General features: G+C 47.1%; 2 protein-coding genes across 2 annotated transcripts in view; one reads left to right on the top strand and one right to left on the bottom strand.

Annotated features, from left to right (window-relative positions):
- Nucleotides 1–1,668: 1,668 nt before the first annotated feature.
- LOC129401722 (actin nucleation-promoting factor WASL-like) lies at nt 1,669–18,292 on the bottom strand. The gene is made up of 5 exons (XM_055124529.1): nt 18,263–18,292; nt 5,839–5,964; nt 5,460–5,750; nt 4,578–4,751; nt 1,669–2,226 (listed from the first exon to the last, which is right to left on the bottom strand). Exons 1-5 carry the CDS (start codon nt 18,290–18,292, stop codon nt 2,023–2,025), a joined length of 825 nt encoding a protein of 274 aa, XP_054980504.1. The 3' UTR covers nt 1,669–2,022.
- BACH1 (BTB domain and CNC homolog 1) overlaps nt 6,166–18,941 on the top strand; it is a 39,750-nt gene continuing 26,974 nt past the window's right edge. Inside the window, exon 1 of the mRNA XM_055127783.1 lies at nt 6,166–6,307. The gene's annotated coding sequence lies outside the window, so the exon portion shown is untranslated. The remainder of the gene's footprint in view (nt 6,308–18,941) is intronic.

An 18,941-nucleotide genomic window follows, 5' to 3' on the forward strand; every position in this document is an offset into this window, starting at 1 on the left:
GTGTGAGTGGCTGCTGGGGCTTTCAGCAGTTTGAGGGTACGGGACTGTGGGGAGTGGAGACTGCCTCCCTTCCCACTTTGCGAAGGCCCTAGAGTTTTCAGTCTCGTGTGCCTGGTAAAGGAATTTAGACCCAGTCCCCCACAGCAGGGAGCAGAGAGATAGCTGAGTTCCGGCTGATGCCTCTCATCATTCAAGTGAAAACAGAAATGAGAGCAGAGGAAGCCACACCAGAACCCTGCTTTCTGGGGCACAGAACAGGGTGCAGAAGGTGGAGAAAGAAAGAAAATCTGAAGGTGGATTATGGTAATACACATATCTCTCCTCTAACCCAATGTGTTTTAATTTACAGCTTTAAATCTCAGAGGCCAATGATTCTATGCTTTTTCAAAAGACTTTCTACAGATGGTGGCCTTGTGTATAGAATGGGCTTTTGTGATGGGAGGCGAGAGGGAAAGGGCACAAGTTATGCCCATGCCTATTTTATATTCTTGTGTATTTTTGTATTTCTTCCTATGTTTGTAGTCATTCTATTCTCTCAGGTAGCTCTTTTGCAATTTATCAAATTTCCCTTCTTATCTGGCTTCTAGGAAGCTATAGATAATTCTGTCACTCATTTTATTATTTCTTTGAATAACTGTGAGGTACACAGAAAGGTGTTCATGTCACACAATATTCCATTACCCATCCCTTCACGTGTACATTTCCCACCACCAGTGTCCCCAGTTTCCCTCCTTCCAACTCTCATCCCCAGGCTGCCTCTATGGCAGATACTTTTTCTCTCTTTTGCTCACACTCTTTCTCTTTCCTTTGGGCATTACATCATTCATTTTAATTAGGAATGTATTTTGAGGGGCACAGTGATAGTACAGCCAGTAGGGCATTTACCTTGTACACAGCCAACCCAGGTTTGATCTCTGGCACCCCATATGGTTCCCTGAGCACCATTAGAAGTGATTCCTGAGCATAGAAACCTGAGTAAATCCTGAGTACTGCCAGGTGTGGCCCAATCCCCCACAAAAAAATATGATTTGTGATGTATGTCTATCTATCTATGTAAGTATATCTATACTAGCTCATCTCTTATTCCATTGTATTCTATCTTCCATTTATTATTTACATACATACACATATATGCATACACAGTTGTCATGTTGGAACATGAGGAGTCCTAGGTCAGGATTTTTCAACCTTGTCAGTAATATTTTGGGTCAGAGAATTATTTGTTGTAACTGAAAAATATGGCATACTTATTTGCAATAAATGTATGCTTGTCTTGTGCTTTATAGGATGTTTCACAACATCTCAGGCCCCTACCCAGCAGATACCATAACGTCACTTCCACAACACCTGTCACAAACACTCAATATTGGTATGTCTTATAGTGCAAAACTGTTTTCTACTGAGAACCATTGCTTTAAGAGAGTGAAGTGGGATATAGCAGAGGGTAAATAAAAGTGTTATGACACCTTTGCTTTTTTTATTTTTATTTTTTCTAATTTATTTATTTTATTGAATCACCCTGTGGAAAGTTACAAAGCTTTCAGGCTTATATCTCAGGTATACAATGCTCAAACACTCGTTCCTTCACCAGTGCACATATTCCACCACCAAAGACCCCAGTATACCTCCCACCTCCCCCCCCACTGCCTGCGTAGCTGATAAGTTTCACTTCACTTTCTCTTTACCTTGATTACATTCCATATTTCAACACAAAACTCACTATTGTTGTTGGCGTTTTCCCCCCCAAAAAACAGCCCTGCTGAAGGGCTGCATTTGGAAGGAAGCATTTGATAATTAGTTTTCCATTACTGAGAATGAAGAGATATGACGTCACGCGGCTGGTTTGGGATTTCTGTATTTTAGTATTTTAGTAACTAAGTCCAGGGAGATTTATGTTAGAAATTGCATCATTTCCCTTCCTGGGGCAGCATGGGGCTATGGCTTAGTTCACAGTCTAGAGACATTTCTGTGAGCAGCTGCTGGTACCAAAAGTGATCTAGCTGGCCTCCAGATCGTGGTTGATCAGCTGCAGAGTGGACACACAAACATGTGGCCACCCGGGTTACATCTCGGCAGAGAGCGTGCCGGTATCGCCTCCGTCTCGAGATCACGCATGCGTCCCACTGTTGCAAGTTCATACCTCTTTTTTTTTTTTCCCTTCCCACGCCTCCAAGTTCGTACCTCCTTAATGGTCCTTATGAATGGCGGACGCCACGCCATCTTTCCCTGAAAAGAGAAAAAAAAGCTGAGAAAGGAAGACCTTTCCCCTCCTCGGCCGGTGTGGGGCTTTGGCTTAGTTCACAGTCTAGAGACATTTCTGCAAGCAGCTGCTGGTACCGAAAGTGGTCTAGCTGGCCTCCGGATCGTGGTCGATCAGCCGCAGAGCGACCACACAAACGTGTGGCCACCCAGGTCACATCTCGGCGGAGAGCGCACCTTTGCTGGTTTTATCAATTCTACACTCTCCCCCTTCCTTTCTTTTTAACAACAGATTTATTGAAATATAGTGTAGAATTTAACTCCTGTAATAAAACTTTAAAAAATTATGTGTTACAGTCTATAATCCCCGTGCAAAAATAACCTGCATAACAAAACTGTCAAGATGCATTTTTCCTGTCCTTTGCAATCATGTGACAATGGCTGAAGCTTGATATGTATGTTTGTGACTCAGCACCAAGTACAAACATCCCAGGTTCAAGATGAATGCACTAAAACTTATCTGGACTGTAGGGATTAATTACACCAGGCTAGAAATCTTCTGTCAGCTTTATGACACAAATACAATTTTTAGCATTAGCTCTGATAACATATTCTCAACTTCAATATATGCAATAGAGTGGGGGAAAATTGGGGTACAACTAATCTGGCATTTCAGAAAATCTCATGTCATCTGATTAGGCGATCTTGACACAGACTTAAAATGAATGCCTCTTTTATGTATTTTTTGTTTTATCTGAACTTCTGAATTCTCTTGTGATTCTTACAAATGTAACTCCATCATCTTGTCCAGCAGATGTTTTCTTTAATAAAATCATTCCAAAACTTAGGGTCTTAAAACCAGTCATAAATTTACAGAGTTTACCTGGAAGGTTTTTCTATAGATCAGATCACTCAAGATGACTCTCTCACATGACTCATGTGTGGCTAACTATTGGCTGATTGCTCTTACAGGGCCATGACTGGAAAGCCTATTTCATGTGTTCCACACTGGACTTTTCATAGGATGGTGACTATTTCTTGAAAGGACTGTCCTAAGAGTGAACATCAAAAAATAATTGGAAATTGTCAGTCTTTTTGCACATCCAATATTGACAATCACTTGTGCAGTGTTCTCTTAGAATTACAGGTCCATGAGTTTCAAAAAAATGTATAAGGTAAGTAAACACCTTTTTCAATGAGAGTAGGAAAAATTTTCTGGTTGTTATTTCACTGCAGCCTCCAGATGGTTTTTTGAAGGCGCAAAACTTTTTTATACTTGAATCCTACACTGATGTTTCAGTTGTCATGAAATCTTCTGTGCATATAGCACTTCTGTAACAAATTTGATTCTTGATCCATTAAGTTCTTATGCTCCAGTATTGCCTTGTTCCTTCTCTTCTTTTTTATTTTCTTTTCCAGATCTTAGACTTTGTGGGCCTCTCAGATTAGAGGCTACATTATTTTCATCTTTCACTTCAAAAATTGGATAAGCATTAGGGGATGTCATGCATGTCCTCTACGTTCCAGGAAGTATTTACTCTCATAAATAATAGATTTACCTTCAGAAAAGTTCTTCCCAATGGAGGTAGTTTTGGTAGTTTTAATCCATAATCATTTTTGGAAAAAGTCAATTGGCAGTTTTCCATGTTGATGAAACCAGTTTATCTTTATTTATTTATTTATTTTTGCAATGCACAAGGCAAGTGCCTTACCATTGTAATAGCTCTCTGGCCCCCGCATGTTTATACTAGCTTGGTCATACCTCAAGGTTTAACCCTCCACATTTTTAACAACTAGTGAATGAATATTTAGAGAAAAAAAGAATTAAGGCAACAGAAATGCAGTGAATGATGTTTCCTGAACTGGCTTCTAAAACACAATCACATGACTATCTTTTCACACTACCTTTGGTCCATGGGATAAAGTCCAAACTCTATAGGTAGTGCAAGAGTCCTTTGCAATCTAACTTCGTTTATTTCATTTTCTAGTTTCGGTTTTTATTCTTTTGCTCTGCCTCTCCTATATGCTCTAACGCAGTACTCTTGGGTGTGGCCTGAAGACTATCTGCATCACTATTAAGAAGGAAGACCTTTGGGTTCTACTCAGCTCCATGAAATAAGAATCTTTGCAGTCAGCCCAGAAATGTGTTTTGACAAAGCACCAAAAACACTGCAAAGATGTGGAAGGAATAATGTCATTAGGATGTCGTTCTAGAGGTTTATGGTGGAAGGAAAGAGAAGTCTTGAAAACCATGCACTAGTAGATACGAACCCCAATCCTTTCACGACCTATTCTCAATAGTCCTTTCCACACATCTCACTAAATATTTATACCTCATCATGAACCTGGAATTCCTGGAATAGCCATCAGAATCCTACCTCTGTTGCATTTTCTCTTTCCTCCCTGCGCCTTGGGGCTTCATTCTTCCCAGATACTACTTCCCTTCCTGATTGTACTTCTTTGTGAGTCATCACTTGCACCCACTTCCTCACATTTTCACCCACGTCACTTCTCTCTATATGTTGAATCCAAGTGTCCTTAAGTTCCACAACCTATGAGTGCACATACACACAGTCACAAAAGAGGAAATACCTCATGTTATTAATGAGGTAGGTTAGTAAGTTTTCTTGACATTTGCCCTTGGAGTGCTCACAAATGAGTCGCACAAGCTCTATGCGGCTACTGTCACCAAACCCACAGTCGTCTTTTTCTGCACCAGAACTCCAGGATCAATAGCAGAGACCTATCCCACACAGCATTCAAAACCCATTCCAATTGGCTGGCATAACCCCATTGTAGCCCAGTCTTCCTTTAGATGAAAAAGTACAGCATAGCTGGGGGCGAGGAGGGGGAGAGGGGAGAGAGAGAGAGAGAGAGAGAGAGAGAGAGAGAGAGAGAGAGAGAGAGAGAGAGAGAGAGAGAGAGAAAGAGAGAGAGAGTGCTTTGACTTCTAGAGGCATTTACTGCCTTGGGAACATAATTTAAAAACTGGACAAAACTTAATAAACACCAGAATAAGCCCCCCAGGATGCAAGCTTGACCTGGACTGGGTAAGAGTTCGCAGTCAGAACCCCCTGGAACGCTCGGGTCCAAAGGGCCTGGCAGTCACAGCTTACAGGGGACCCCTGTCACCCGATGTGTTTCCATTACAAGGTAGGCCCACCAGTGACTAAGTCCTGCAAAACCCTACACGCACTTCCGTCAGCTTCACCTGCAAACCCGGGTGCAGGCCCCCCTAAGAGATGGCAGAGGAGATATACCTTGTCCCTGGGGGTCTTCACGAGCGACCCCCACAGGACCGACCCCCCCACAGGCCCCGTGTGTGGGGGAACCTGAGACGGGCCCCGGTCCACCTGGCTGTGATCCGCTGCGTCCAGAGGGGCTCTCGCCGCCCCAGCAGGAGTTCCGGGGGTCTGGGGCAAGACGGGGGGCGCGGGGCGGCTTGAAGGCCTTTCCCTTTCCGCCCCCGGGAGGGGACGCGCCCGGGGTCCTCGAGGGGCCTCGAGTGCGGGCAGGCAGCAGGCGGTGCTCGGTCGAAGATGCCGCACGCGCTGAAGCGGCGGCGCCTGTGTGCCTCAGCTCGTCTCCCGGAAGCCCGCGCGGTCCCGCCTCGCATTGTCTCGCGTGGGTTTGGCCCACCGCCGCCGCCGCCACCCGCGCGGGGATCCCGCGGCGCCTCGAGGCCTCGCGGGCGGCGGGGGCGGAGCTTCGAGGCCTCGCGGGCGGCGGGGGCGGGGCCTCGAGAAGGGGTGGAGGGAGCGGGGCCTCGAAAAGGGGGAGGAGAGAGGTTGGGCTACTGGGGGCGGGGCTTCGCGGTGAGGGGGCGGGGACTCGAACGAGAGGGCGGAGCTCCGGCGCGGGGAGGCGCCTCGTGAAGGGGCGGCGGAGCGGAGTTGAGCAGCCGGGGGCGGGACTCCGCGGGGAGGGGGCGTGGCCCCGCGGGAGGGGGCGGGGCTCCGGCGCGGGGAGGCGGCGGCGGCCGCGGCGGCGGGGCGGCGGGGCGAGGGCGGCCGGCGGCGGGGAGGGAGTGAGTCACCTGACCGCTGCCCGCGCCGCCCGTCAGGCTCGCTGGCTGCCGTCAGTCGGGCCGCCTCGCGCCTGGGCTCCGGTGAGTGGCTCGGCCGTTCGGGCGGCCGCGGCCCGGCTCGCGGGTTGGCGGGACGGGGCGCGCGCGCGCGGGTGCGCGCGGGGCGCAGGGGGATGGGCGGCCGCGCGGGCCTGGGAGGGGGGGGCGGGTCCGGCCGCGGGGGACCCCCCGCTGCTGCGGCGGCAGCGGCGGGCGGCCTGGGCGCGGGGGTGGCGGGGAAGCACCGCGCCGGGCCGGCGGGGGGCGGCTGCGCTCCGCGTTCCTGGAAGTGGCCGCGTCCGCCGGAAGGGGCGAGCGGCGCGCGCGGCCCGCGCTGTTGTTTACCGGCCCGCGCTGTACTTTACCCCGCGCGCCCGCGGCCCGGCGGGCTGGGAGGTGCCTGGCGGCCGCGCCGGCCCGCGCACCCTCCGCGCGTCCCGCCACCCCCGCGCCCAGCCCCGGCCGGTGACCTCTCCGTGGCCCCCTTCCGTCGGCGAGGCCGGCGCACCCCTGCTCCCCCTCTGGACTGTCGGCGCGGCCGCCTCTCCTGTGACCAGCGGGGCCGTTTGCGCCTGGGCGGTGCGGGGTTCGTGGTGGGTGGTGGAGCGGGGCCAGTGCGTGGCCGCTGGGGCGCACGCCGCACCTTGGCGGGGCCGGTCCCGGGAGATCTTGGGCTTTCCTTTGTTGGGAGTTGTGGCTCCGCCGTCCCCGAGACTCCGCACCCCCCAGTGGCGGGGAGAGTCGGGGCGCTGAGCAGGGATCCCCCCGCCTCTACTCCTCCACCCCCTGCTCGGGGGGGGGGGCGGGCCGGCCCGCGTATGCGTATTGGGCTTTGGCCTTGGTGCCCGGCCGTTTTACAGGTGCTGGGGACCGAGGAGGAAAGGAGGGGGGTATGGCTTTTGTGCCCCGGGAGCCTGGCGCGTGGAGGGCGCGCGGCGCCTAGGTGGAGCGTCGTAGTGACTGGGGATGACACGCACTTGTGTGTGTCGGGGTGGGGACGAGCCACGGTGCCACGCCACGAGGACCAGCGCTTCGACCCCTCTCTCGAAAGCAGAACCTTAGGGGTTGGGGCAGCAAACCCAGACGGGATGCCCCTGCGATGCTATTGTTCCCAGTGTCTTCTGTGCGTCTCTCCACGCCTCCCCCTGGCAGCCCTGAGGGTTTGCATTTGAGGCCTCCCTGGGACCCTGGTCTGGGATGGAGCCTTTGGGCGCTCCCCAGGTCCCGCAGAAATGGGAAGAGGTTGGCCCGCGCGCACTTCCAGGCCTTGGTAGTTGGTGGCAGGGGGCAGGGCTGGGCTTTGTAGGCACTTGCCACTCCTGCCTTGGGGTTCAGGAAGCCTCTGCAGAGGGCTCCTGGTGAGTCAGCTTGGGGTCCGATGACTCGGGGTTGGTGATTGCATCCTGGAGTGTTGTTCAACCCGTGGCACAGTCAAGTGGGTTTCCCATCGTTCCAGTTGGTTGGCTAAAGGTAGGGTGACTCCTTAGAAAAGTTGGGTTGCTGAGTCATCCCCCCAGCCTGGGAGGTAATGAGGAACAGCTGGTGCAGATCTGCTCATCACATGCTTCCACTGTAAACGGCCAGGGAGCCGCGCTTGAGGCGGGCTCAGAGGGCCCCGGGGTCCTTGTCCGTGCTCTCCTGGCCAGGACATGCAGCCCCACATGGTAGAAAGTGGCCAAGGAGCGCTGAAGTGCGCTTTAAGCAACATGGGACCTGATTTGTGGCTGGCGGGGAGAGGAAATGTAGCCGCTCGCAGTAACCTCCCCACGGGGTGGAAGCCCAGATGTGTGCGGCGCTGCCACTAGTGTTTTGGGTTTCTGACTCGTGGGTTCTGTTATGTTTGGATGCATCAGAAAGTGAGCTTAGGGTTTTTTTTTGGGGGGAGGGGGTTCGTGGAGATTCCACGAGGATACCACTGGAGTCTTCCTCTTGGTTTGCAGTGGGCGGGGGAGGGGCTCGGCTGGTCACATAGATGAGTAGTTTCAGGTGGTAGAAACATGGGCAAGGAGAATGTGGACCATATATATTTGTTTCATTCTTTTACAGTTCTACTCTTGATGGTTACTTCTTGCTTTAAAGTTAGCACTTGCCCAAAGCATTCCAGTCTTCGGTGGTTAACAAAGTTTAGGAATGAAACATGGGGGGCAGGGAGAGAGAGTGAGTGAGAGAGTGTGTGTGTGTGTGTGTGTGTGTGTGTGTGTGTGTGTGTGTGTGTGTGGAGAGTATTATGGATACTTTAGAGACCATTATCAATAGTAATTAAAGATTTTGCATCTGTTTTGGTGTTCCTGCTTTTTGGGCCACACCCCTCTCTGCTCAGGGCTTACTCCTGCGTCTGTGCTCAGGGATCACTCCTGGCAGTGCTCAGGGAATCATATGCCATGTGCATGCTGGAACCCAGGTTGGCCACATGCAAGGCCTGCACTTACCCGCTGCACTGTCAGACCTGGATATTTTGAATTTGTGTAAACCTGTTTTTGTGTTTCTAAGTTTGGGACTAGAAATTAATCAGAATTTTCTTTTTCTTTTTCTTTTGGACGGGGGAATATTAGACACTGGGGGACTATAAGAGCAAGTCTAAGGTGAGATGCAAAGTTGCAAAATGATTCACTCATTGAAAATATTAACTTACATAGCTACAGTTTCACTTTATGTAAAAAAAGACATTCGCTGTAAGATACAGATACAGAGGCATTTGCAAATTCTGGAATGTCATGCCCCTTTTGCTTACCGCTGTCTTTGACATACATAGCTGTGTATGTTGTATACACAATCCTTGCCCATAGCTGCAGTGCTTTTAAGTAGACTTAAAATTTCTTCTTATTCTATGGACTGGAGTGATAGATCCTTGCCCATAGCTGCAGTGCTTTTAAGTAGACTTAAAATTTCTTCTTATTCTATGGGCTGGAGTGATAGGAGAGTGGGTAGGGCATTTGCCTTGCATGCGGCCACCCTGGGGTTCGATTCCTCCAATCCTCTTGGAGAGCCTGGCAAGCTACCAAGAGTATCCTGCCTGCAGAGCCTGGCAAGCTACCTGTGGCATATTCACTGTGCCAAAAACAGTAACAAGAAGTCTCACAATGGAGATATTACTGGTGCCCGCTCGAGCAAATCGATGAGCAAAGGGATGACTGATACAGTGATACAGTGAAAATTTCTTCTTAGGAGCAGTCATTCTTTCAGAATGTTACTAATAATTGTGTACTTTATTTCATATGTAATATTAAAGATGAAATTTTTCATATACTGTACTTGAAGTATAAATCTGAGTGTTTCTTATTTGTTGGTGTCTGGGATGGAAATACAACAAATAAAAAATAAAGTGTCACCCTGCCATTACAATTGATACTGTCTTTTTTTTCCTCCCCCCAAATTTGGAGTCCAGTCAGGTTGGTTGGTTTTTATGTGTATGGCCTGAAATACAGACATAAAAAAAGATATGGGAATGCCTGAAAAATAATCTACCCTTTGAAGTGTGATTTCTGTATAACACTAATCACAATTTAATCACTATTAAAACATTGTTTTTGAAAGTACTTTGTGCTGTTACTCCTTGAAGACTTTATTATTTTTTTTTGGAGGGGGGGTTGTTGTCAGGTGTTAATACCCTTTTAACAAGGGTTAATGAGTGCATGTTCAGCGAATCTGTTGGAAAACATCCTCTGGTGAATACGATTTTTTTCTTCAGAAAATCAAACTGCCGGGGGATGGTCAGTATTTACCGTCTGTTACTCCTTCAAGGCCACATCACATGCCTTCGACACTACTGTACTGTGAGAAATGATGTCAGAGTAATAGTGGTAAATGCCTTTGAAATGACCAGTTCTTCTCACAATGCTCTTTTCTTAGATGCTTGTGGTTTGGGGGCCCCCACCTAGTATTTTGACTAGTGCTCTGTTTGGGGGAAAATCGCTTTAAATCTTCAACTCCAATGTCCTAAGGGCATTGTTAAGTGGAGGGTCTATTTTACACCCAGGGTAGGTGATTTCTGGAGCTTTTTACTTAACCCTGTGACAGGTAGTCTGCTGAAGCTCTCAGTGGAGGTGGATGATTTGAACACCGTCCGAATCCAGGGCTCTTGGAGCGAGTAAACACTACAGAGGGTGCAGATAATATATATACTTGCATAGCCGTGAGGTCGGGGCTTCTGGCTTATTCACGGCAGAGCTTTGACAGAGTTGTTGGAATTTATAGTGATTCATTAAACTTGGATTTGATGATTGTACAATTGACAGAAAAGCGGTAAGCAAAGTGTTTGAGGTGGGGGATGTGGAGCCGCACTGCTTAAGCAGAACTGTTCTTTTCCTGCCTTGTTATCTTTTTCCTGCACATTATTTTTCTCATTTTAAGGTGGGAGTGAAGCATACGAAAAACTGTCTCGTGGATCAGGACTGCTTAAGCTCTTTCCTCAAGTAACTTTCATATGATCCTGGGTATGTAGATTTCACAGGCCCGGGTCTCCAAGAGACGTTAGCTCTGGTACTAAATCATAAATTTATCTGAAGGCACATTTGTACATTTGTAAAAATCTTGCATGCCCCTCTGCATGGGGTCATGACCCACAATTTGAGAAACTGGGTCACAGAGATGAAGACCTTGTCAGTCGCCCTTCGGTGGTTAGACGCTACGGGGTGGTGGTGTCTGTGCCACAGAATTCTGGTCGTGTTGCACAGCCCTTGATCCTGGAGGAGACGGAGCTTGTGGCTGGGCTGCGGGTGGCAGCGACTGGAACACCAGATCACATGGACATCTGATGAGGTCAGCAGGTTTTAAACTAACGCCAGCTTCTGAAGGCCAGGCACATGCGACAGGATTTTCACGAGTGGCGTTAACAGCCTCCATTGACTTTCGAAGAAATAAAAACACTTGCCACTCATTCTGTAGCCTGATTTTTGAGCAGAGGGTGTTGTGGCCCAGCAGGTGTGGTGCCCTGTCCCCCTGCCCTGTCCTCCTTCCCTGTCCCCAGAACTCTTTCTCAGCCCGGTCCCAGATCTCTTGGTTGGAAACAGTGGACATGTCCATGTGCCTGCCTGTAAATGTCGTATTTTCCTCGAATGGTCGGTGTGTGTCCTAAGATACACAAACTGTTCGTGGTAAACAGTGGATATATTTATTACATGGCTTCTGATACTACTAATTTAGAAAGGTGGTGACAAACTTTTTTTTTTTTTTTTTTTTTTTTTTGCTTTTTAGGTCACACCCAGCGATGCTCAGGGGTTACTCCTGGCTTTGCACTCAGGAATTACTCCTGGCAGTGCTTGGGGGACCATATGGGATGCCGGGGATCGAACCCGGGTCGGCCGCATGCAAGGCAAACGCCCTACCCGCTGTGCTATTGCTCCGGTCCCGACAAACTTCTTTTTAAATATAAAATATTCAGTTAGAGTCTAAGTTTCCTGATGAAGATGATTCTTGTCTTCTGTGGGTGCTGAAGGTGCCGTGGCTGTGTGTCCAGTAGGGTGTTGTTGCACTGGTGGTGTAATAGAGATTTGTACAGTTCTGTGATGTTGAAACTTGGAATTTTTTCCCTTGCTTTGCTTTTTTTGGGCCGTATCCTGCAATGCTTGGGGTTTTCTCCTGGCTCCGCACTTAGGAATTACTGCTGGCGGTGCTCCAGGGACCATATGGGATGGCGGGGCAAATGCTCTCCCCACTGTATTCTCTCTCCAGCACTAGAAACGGGAACTTTTAACCTGTTGTAGGGAGAGCACGTTATGTGTTTACTGCTGCAGTTATGTTTTGTGCGGTGAGATGAAAACTCTTGATTATCTAGAGTTCTGCTTTCACCGTTGATGTATTAAGGAAGCGTGTGGAATCAAAGCTTGAGTTCACCTCCCAGGGTAGAAGAAGTGTCCTGGCTTCATTTTGCCTGTAATTGACTCACGATTGAATTGAGCAAGGTAATGTTTTGGGTTGCTGATTACTGAATGACTCTCTGGTGCTTCTGATACATTTTATTAATAGCCTTATTAAAAAATCCTTTTTTTAAAATTTAGGGTCAGATTTAGAGAAAATTAGGTTGAATATTAAAAATTGCTTCATGAACATAAGGAACAAAGAAATAGAGTTGTCCCACCTGTATGTGGAGGGGTGGGGGTGGGGGTAGGGGTGGGGATTGGGGTTCGAGGGATGTGGTGAGGCTGGGCTGCAGGGTTCTGATTGAGAGGGTGTTTCCTAAGGCAGTTGGATCTGTGTGCAAATCGTGTTCTCATTTTCTTCATGCAGTAAGAGACTAATTAAACAGATGCTCCCGACTTCTGTCTGGTAGTTGTTTTTTTCTTTGTCATACTTTTAGACTCTTGGATCAGAATCTTAGCGGGACAGTTGAAGTCCTTTTCCCGACCCCTCCCTGAAGGGAGAATCACAGTATAAAGAGTTTGGTGTAGTGGGGTTATTATTATTTTAAAGATTCCTTTGTAACAAGGTTTTTAGCAGTTTTGATCTCCCAGGCTACAGACTAAACATTATGGTCAAGAAAATGTTTTCCCCTTTGTCCTCTGCCTTTGACCTCTTTCATCTGACTTGGTTGCCTCTAAGTACCCCAGGGGAGATGTTTTGTTTTAGGGCCACACCTGGCTCTGCACTGGGGAATCACTCCTGGTAATGCTGTTCAGGGTGTGTGTGTGTGGGGGGGGGGGGTTGTTATGGGAGGCTGGGGTTTGAATCTGGGCTTGCATGGAGTGTAAAGGCAATGCTTTTTTTTTTTTTGCCCAAGGAAGACCCCTGTTAAAGAAATGGCTAGAGGGAGTGTTTTCACATCCTTGAGATCTGATTACTCCTCTTAGTGTACTAGGAAGTTTTGGAAATTAGTTAAGTCACTGAAGAAAGTTCCCAATCCGGCAGAGTTTGTTAAAACAAAACAAAACAAAACAAAACAAAACATGTGACTGGAAAGAAAATATGTGGCTGGAAGAGATTTTTGAGATTTTTAAACAAGCTTACTAGGTTGTAATTTTTTTTTTTTAAGGTTGTAATTTTGCCTCTTCTTGAGATCAGTAGTTTCATTATGGTGTATTTTGCCTTTAAATATCGCAAAGCTGTTATTACAGCATCCTAGGGCTCTCTGTTTTCAAAGCACCTAATGCTCTTTACTTTCTGAGAAGTGTTCCAGGTGCAACCTGGGGTTTTCGTGAGATAGGCTTTCTCACTTAAATTGGAAGTAGCTCTGTTGTCCAGTTGTTCATTGATTTGCTCCAGCGGGCACCAGTAACATCTCCATTGTGAGACTTGTTACTGTTTTTGTAAGAAGAAAAGGCTCCTAGTTCTTTTGACCCCTCCTCCTCGCCCCCGGTGGAGTAGGGTTCTTTGCCTGCCTTCCAGCTGTCATCTAGAGAAGTCAGACTTGTCAGAGATGAGTCTGGCAGCCTCAGTTGTGTCTACTTAGTAGCCGCTTTGTGGTAAAGGACTGTCACAAGGACTCCACAAGCTCCAGCTGTGTCTCTTGAGGTTGCTAAAAGGGGTGTTTGGGGTTTGGTTCTTTGGTCACAACAGTCATCACGGGCCAGGTTTTTTGTCTGCTCCAGTCCCAGAAGTGCCCAGGGGGTCTGGAGCGAGCCCGCTGCAGTGTTCGGGAGAGCCCCCAGACTGTTGGCTTCTCCCCGCCGCTGCGTCCCAGACCCTGGCATGGGGGTATTTCCCCCTTTTCTCTGGAGCTGATTTTGAACAGCTCTCAGCTCGCCGGAGACAAGAGAATAAATAGGTGTTTTTCACGTTTCAAGGCACCTTTTTCCCCTCCCTTCTATTTTTTTCTGTGCCTGCTGCCCATTCCAATACTTACACAGCAACACGGAAGCAGCTCTCGGTCTGTGTAGTAGGTGGCAGGGCTGCTAAATACATTATAACGTTTTTCCCCACATTTTATTGATTCACTGTGAGGTACAGCAACTGAGCTTTCATGTTTGAGCTTCGATCGTGCAATCATTGCACATCCACCTCTTCGCCAGTGCACGTTTTCCACCACCGAAGTCCCCAGTATCCGTACCCCCCATTCCAGCCCTTCCCCTGCCTGTGTGGCAGACAATTTGCACAGTACTCTCTTTTTCTGCTTTGGTTACCTTCGATATCTGAGCCCAGTCCCCCCACCCTCATACCTGCCAAGAAGGCAGTGCTAGACAATGTGTTTTGTATTGCTTGTCATGGATGCAATATAATGTCGCACTGCCGCTCTCGCTCTAGGAATTCTAAACTTTTAATAATTAGGGTCTGGAGAGATCGCTGCAGCAAGTTGCTTGGGTCCGAGATTCGTTTGTGTGTCTCTGGATCATCATGGCCATGTGGGAGTTAAGTAAGTAGACGGTGGCCGTGTGGGGGGGTCATCTCAGAGTCCCATGGCGGGGGCGGGGGGGTGGGGGGAAGGAGAAGGACGACTCCTCCCCTGTCCCGTGAGGCCTGGCGTTTCCCACCACCACCACCCATACTCGGAGCTTCTCGCTGAGTTCTAGAAGATGCGGCCGCTGGGATTCCTAGAGGGCAGGTGGAGGGACGGCACCTGCCCCCAGCTGGAGTGGCCCGGGTCCGAGATTCGTTTGTGTGTCTCTGGATCATGGCCGTGTGGGAGCTTAAGCAGACGGTGACCGTGTGTGGGTGTCATCTCAGAGTCCCTTCAGGACGGGGGGAGGGAGGAGGGCAAGGATAACATTTTTGCAGAACATGCTTACGTAGGTATTATGTTTATCCTTGGTTTATTAAACCCGGTTAGGTCTTTATATGCCAAGGTCTAATACAGAACTTTTCACAAGTTACAGTCTTAAAGCTGCTATAACAGTGACCTGGAAACTGGTTTGAAATCAGAGTATGAGAAGCCTTAGTTTGGGGAAATCCTAAGCCTTAGAAGTCTCAGAAGCCGGTGATGGATGCATAGTTTAGCGGGGCTTGTTTTGACAAGTCTTTGAGAAGTTTGGCTGTGAAGAGTAAAGAGAAGTGTTAGTAGTGGAAAATTGAGTCAGGAAGACTGTGTGTTTGGGTATGTGTGTGTATTTAAAAATAAGAACAGATTTAGACAGAGTTTTTCTCTTATCCCTCACAAGTTCCTGTTGTGGATGTAAGACCATTACCACAAGTTCAAGTGTCACAAGTTAATATGACTAAGTTTCTGGAAAAAGAGTGAGTTTGCCCAGCCCCCACAGTGCCACCCCAGAATGTCCCTTCTTGTGTAAACCTTTCTCCAAAGCATCTTAATGTCCTTCTGCTCATGGGCTAACACTGCACATCAAACTAATCCCTGTCTTAATCTGTCAAGGGCCAGGGACGAGAACCTCTTTGCCTTGGTTTAAGTGGATCAGATCATGGGTTGGCTGGGATCTGTTTCCTTAGCAACACCTGATCTCCGGCGGAGAATAAGCAAAGTTTGTTAGAAAATAAGGGGTCAGTGAATATTGGGAAAGCAGCAGTATAGTTTCTGCATGTGCCACCTCCTTGTGCACAGACATCTACTGAGTAGAAGAAAATGTGGTTGTCTTTGAATTTGGAATGAGGTGACTCGCCCTATCCCTGTATCTTATCCTGTTCACTAACATCAAGTGTTACTTTAATAATCGGATCAATGCTTTATTTACATTTTTTTTTTAATGAAAAGTTCCTGCTCTAAAACCTTAGCCTATGTAAGTAATGTGGTTCCTTTAGTATGCGAAGCACTTCCAAAGTTTCCTTGTCATTCTCTCACTACTTAAGGAAAGGGGAATATACAATTTTATCTTAAAGCTTCAGGTGGCTTATGTTCCTCGAAGACCCTTGTCTCAGTCTGGACATGCTTACCTCCGATAGTGGTGCTCTCGCTGAATAGAACGGTTAACTCGTTGAGGAGAAGGACTGGGAATCTTCCAGGCTCCCACTGGAGTCACAGACACAGGGTGACTCAAGCCTGCGTCGTGCAGTTACTCCTGCCAGGAAGGAAAGCAGCTCTGACCTCTTAGCCCATTCTCTTCACACTTCAGGATTTTTGTAGCACTTAGCATTTCAGAACGCTCGGTTTATTTTTGTTTGTTTGTGCTCAGTCAGGGCTTAATCCTCCTGGCTCTGCACTCAGGGATTACTGGCAGGCTTGGGGGACCTTCTGGGGCTCCAGGGCCAGAAACCAGGTTTGCAGCGTGCAAGGCAAGCACTCTGTGCTAGACTATCTCTCTGGCCCCCTGGGTGAGGTCATTTTTAGTGAAGTACTGTAATTCAGAATCCATTCTTAAATGAAGTTTCCAAATCTGCGATTCATGCAGTATTCTAGTTGTTCCACTGTAACTGTGGCCTGGTTTTATTAGGAGTTGGAGTAAGATGATGTTTAAGAAGTGGCTGGGATTTGGAAGGTACTTTCTGTTACTACTTTTGTCTTTTTTTTTTTTTTTCTTTCAACTCGGAAACTTACTGAGTATAAATCTGACCTCGGTTGATAGTTTTAGACTTTTCACTTCCTCTGAACAACCATAGTGAGATATTTTGTATCATGGTTATTCAACATTTCAGTCTTGTGCAAGGCAAGCAACCCACTTCACTATCACTCCAGCCCCATACTTCTGATGATAGAAGAATTCAAGTTTATGATCAAGGTTTTGATGCAGGACTGAACACTTAGTGTTTCGTCTGAAGGCAGGCTGGGTTTATCCCTGCTACGTCACGGCTCCCTGAGCACTGCTGGGGGAGTGATTTCCCAGTGCAGAGCTGCGAGAAGCCCTGAGCACTGCTCGATGTGGTCCCCAAACAAAACAAAAGTTTGACTGCAGGAACATGAGTTACCTTACCTAGCTGTAAGCATTGTTAATATTTTAATATGTTTCCAGAGGTTTGGAGGCATGTTAAACATGAGATCTTTGTAAGACGGATGAGGAGTAATTTGAGTACGCAGTTAGACGTGGGACTCAGGAGCTTCAAGAGAATATTGGGTCATCGGACCAGATGGAACTAGGAGAGTGTTCAGGCTGCGCCTGCTCGGAGCCCGTAGGGTCAACCTACGGTGTGTGGGGAAGAAGGAGATGGAATTGCAGGACTCAGCCCCCGACTCGTCAGAAGTTGTGGCTGCCAAGGAACATGGGCAAGTGACGTCCCTTGAGGTAGGTGGGAAATCAGTTGTGACATCCCAGGGAACAAGAAGGAAGGATGTCAGAGAGGGAATGAGCCGTTCGTCTAATGTCACTGAGGTACAATGAAGAATGAAAACATGCGATTGGCATGTCAGGTCATTGGTCAAATGACGTCACAGTTTACAAAGTGTGGGGGGAAGGGTCCTGAGTTTTAGTGAACTCAAATGAAATTGGGCAGAGAGGAGGGTAGAAATGTCTAACAGCAAATGTTGAGAGGAGTTCTGACTTGGACGGGGAGCAGAGACTCGTGCAGAGACAGAGGCTAACGGAAGGTGAAGCCATCTCAAGCAGTGTTAGTGTATTTTGTATAATGATACAAAATACAAAAATGCTGTGTATTTTTTCTGCACTGTTTCTTGGTAAGATTACAGACTTTATCAATTTTACTGATTTTTCTCAAGCAAATTTTTTTTTTCATAAGAAAAAGCTTATAGGTTGAGTAATCAGTTCTCATAGAGCAGATGTAAAGTTTTTATTATGAGAGAGATTCTCTCAGAGAGCAAGTGCTAGGATTTGACAGCTAAACAACTCATTTCTCTAGAAGATATCTATACATCTTTAGTGACTATTTGAATTAGTACCACTGCCCATATAAAATATTCAACAGTGTGTATAACGTTGTTCACAGACACGAAGTTGTACTTTTTTTTAAACTCAGGTTATTTTGTCAAAATAACGTAAAATTTGTAAGCTTAAGGTTGATTTTTTTCCCTTTAGATTTTTACTAAGTAATGTTCTGAATAATTTTCAGAAAATTGCCTCACAGTCAAACTGTCAGAAATTTAGGCTTGACTGAATTTTACTGGGTGTTTTTGTTTGCTATTTAAGCTTTTTTCCCCCCACTTTGTTTTTAGTCAAGGAACACATGTTCTTGGTTTAAAAAAACATTTATCATAAAGTAAGATCATCTGTTACGTAAGCTCTGCCTTACCCCCATTTCTGTTTTGTAGATGATATACATCTTCACTCATTTCTGTTGTTTCATTTTTTTACCTTGTTTATACTCCAGTTTATTTATGAGTCTGAGCTATTCCTGTTCCAGCGGATGGGACTTTTGTTTACTTTTACATCATCTATGTTATGTTATTCCATTTCTCTTGAAGCTAACTACAACTCCAGGTATTTTGAGGCTTTTTTTCCCTTTTTTTTTGTGTGTGTGTGGGGGGGGTCTTATTAATGTAAGACATTTTGGTTCTATACATTATAAGTTATATAGAAATGTTCCTTTACTTTCGCCTGCCAGTGTTACTTTGAATTTGGTGAGGTTGCACTCTGTTTTGTTATTTCCAGTGTTCCATTATTTGTCTATTCTGAAAGGTGAAAACCAATTACAGTATTTATGTTTTTATACCTTTGTCAATATTGGGCAGTGAGAAGCTAATTAGTATGTGATTCCATTTCCTTCCCTACAGTTTCCCTGTCCCTTGTGTCACTCAAAAGTAATTCTTGCATCAAATTCAAATAATAGCTAACAACCTCTAAGCACTTACTATAATGCCAAGCACCATCCCAAGAGAGGCGGGGGTGGTGGTGGTGGTGATCTCTGTGTGTGTGTGTGTGTGTGTGTGTGTATGTGTATGTGTGTGTTACATATATAAACTTAGCATTTG

Source organism: Sorex araneus, chromosome 2, assembly GCF_027595985.1.
Source record: "Sorex araneus isolate mSorAra2 chromosome 2, mSorAra2.pri, whole genome shotgun sequence".
In the NCBI taxonomy this organism is placed as follows: domain Eukaryota; kingdom Metazoa; phylum Chordata; class Mammalia; order Eulipotyphla; family Soricidae; genus Sorex; species Sorex araneus.

Excerpts from the sequence above, each read along its gene's own strand:
- LOC129401722 (XM_055124529.1), bottom strand. The coding sequence starts at position 18,292 with ATGTATATCATCTACAAAACAGAAATGGGG. Across the intron at positions 5,751-5,838 it reads CGCGGGTGGCGGCGGCGGCG|CGCGTGCGGCATCTTCGACC; the intron begins GTGGGCCAAACC and ends CCGCCGCTTCAG. Across the intron at positions 4,752-5,459 it reads TGAAGACCCCCAGGGACAAG|GTTGTGGAACTTAAGGACAC; the intron begins GTATATCTCCTC and ends GTGCACTCATAG.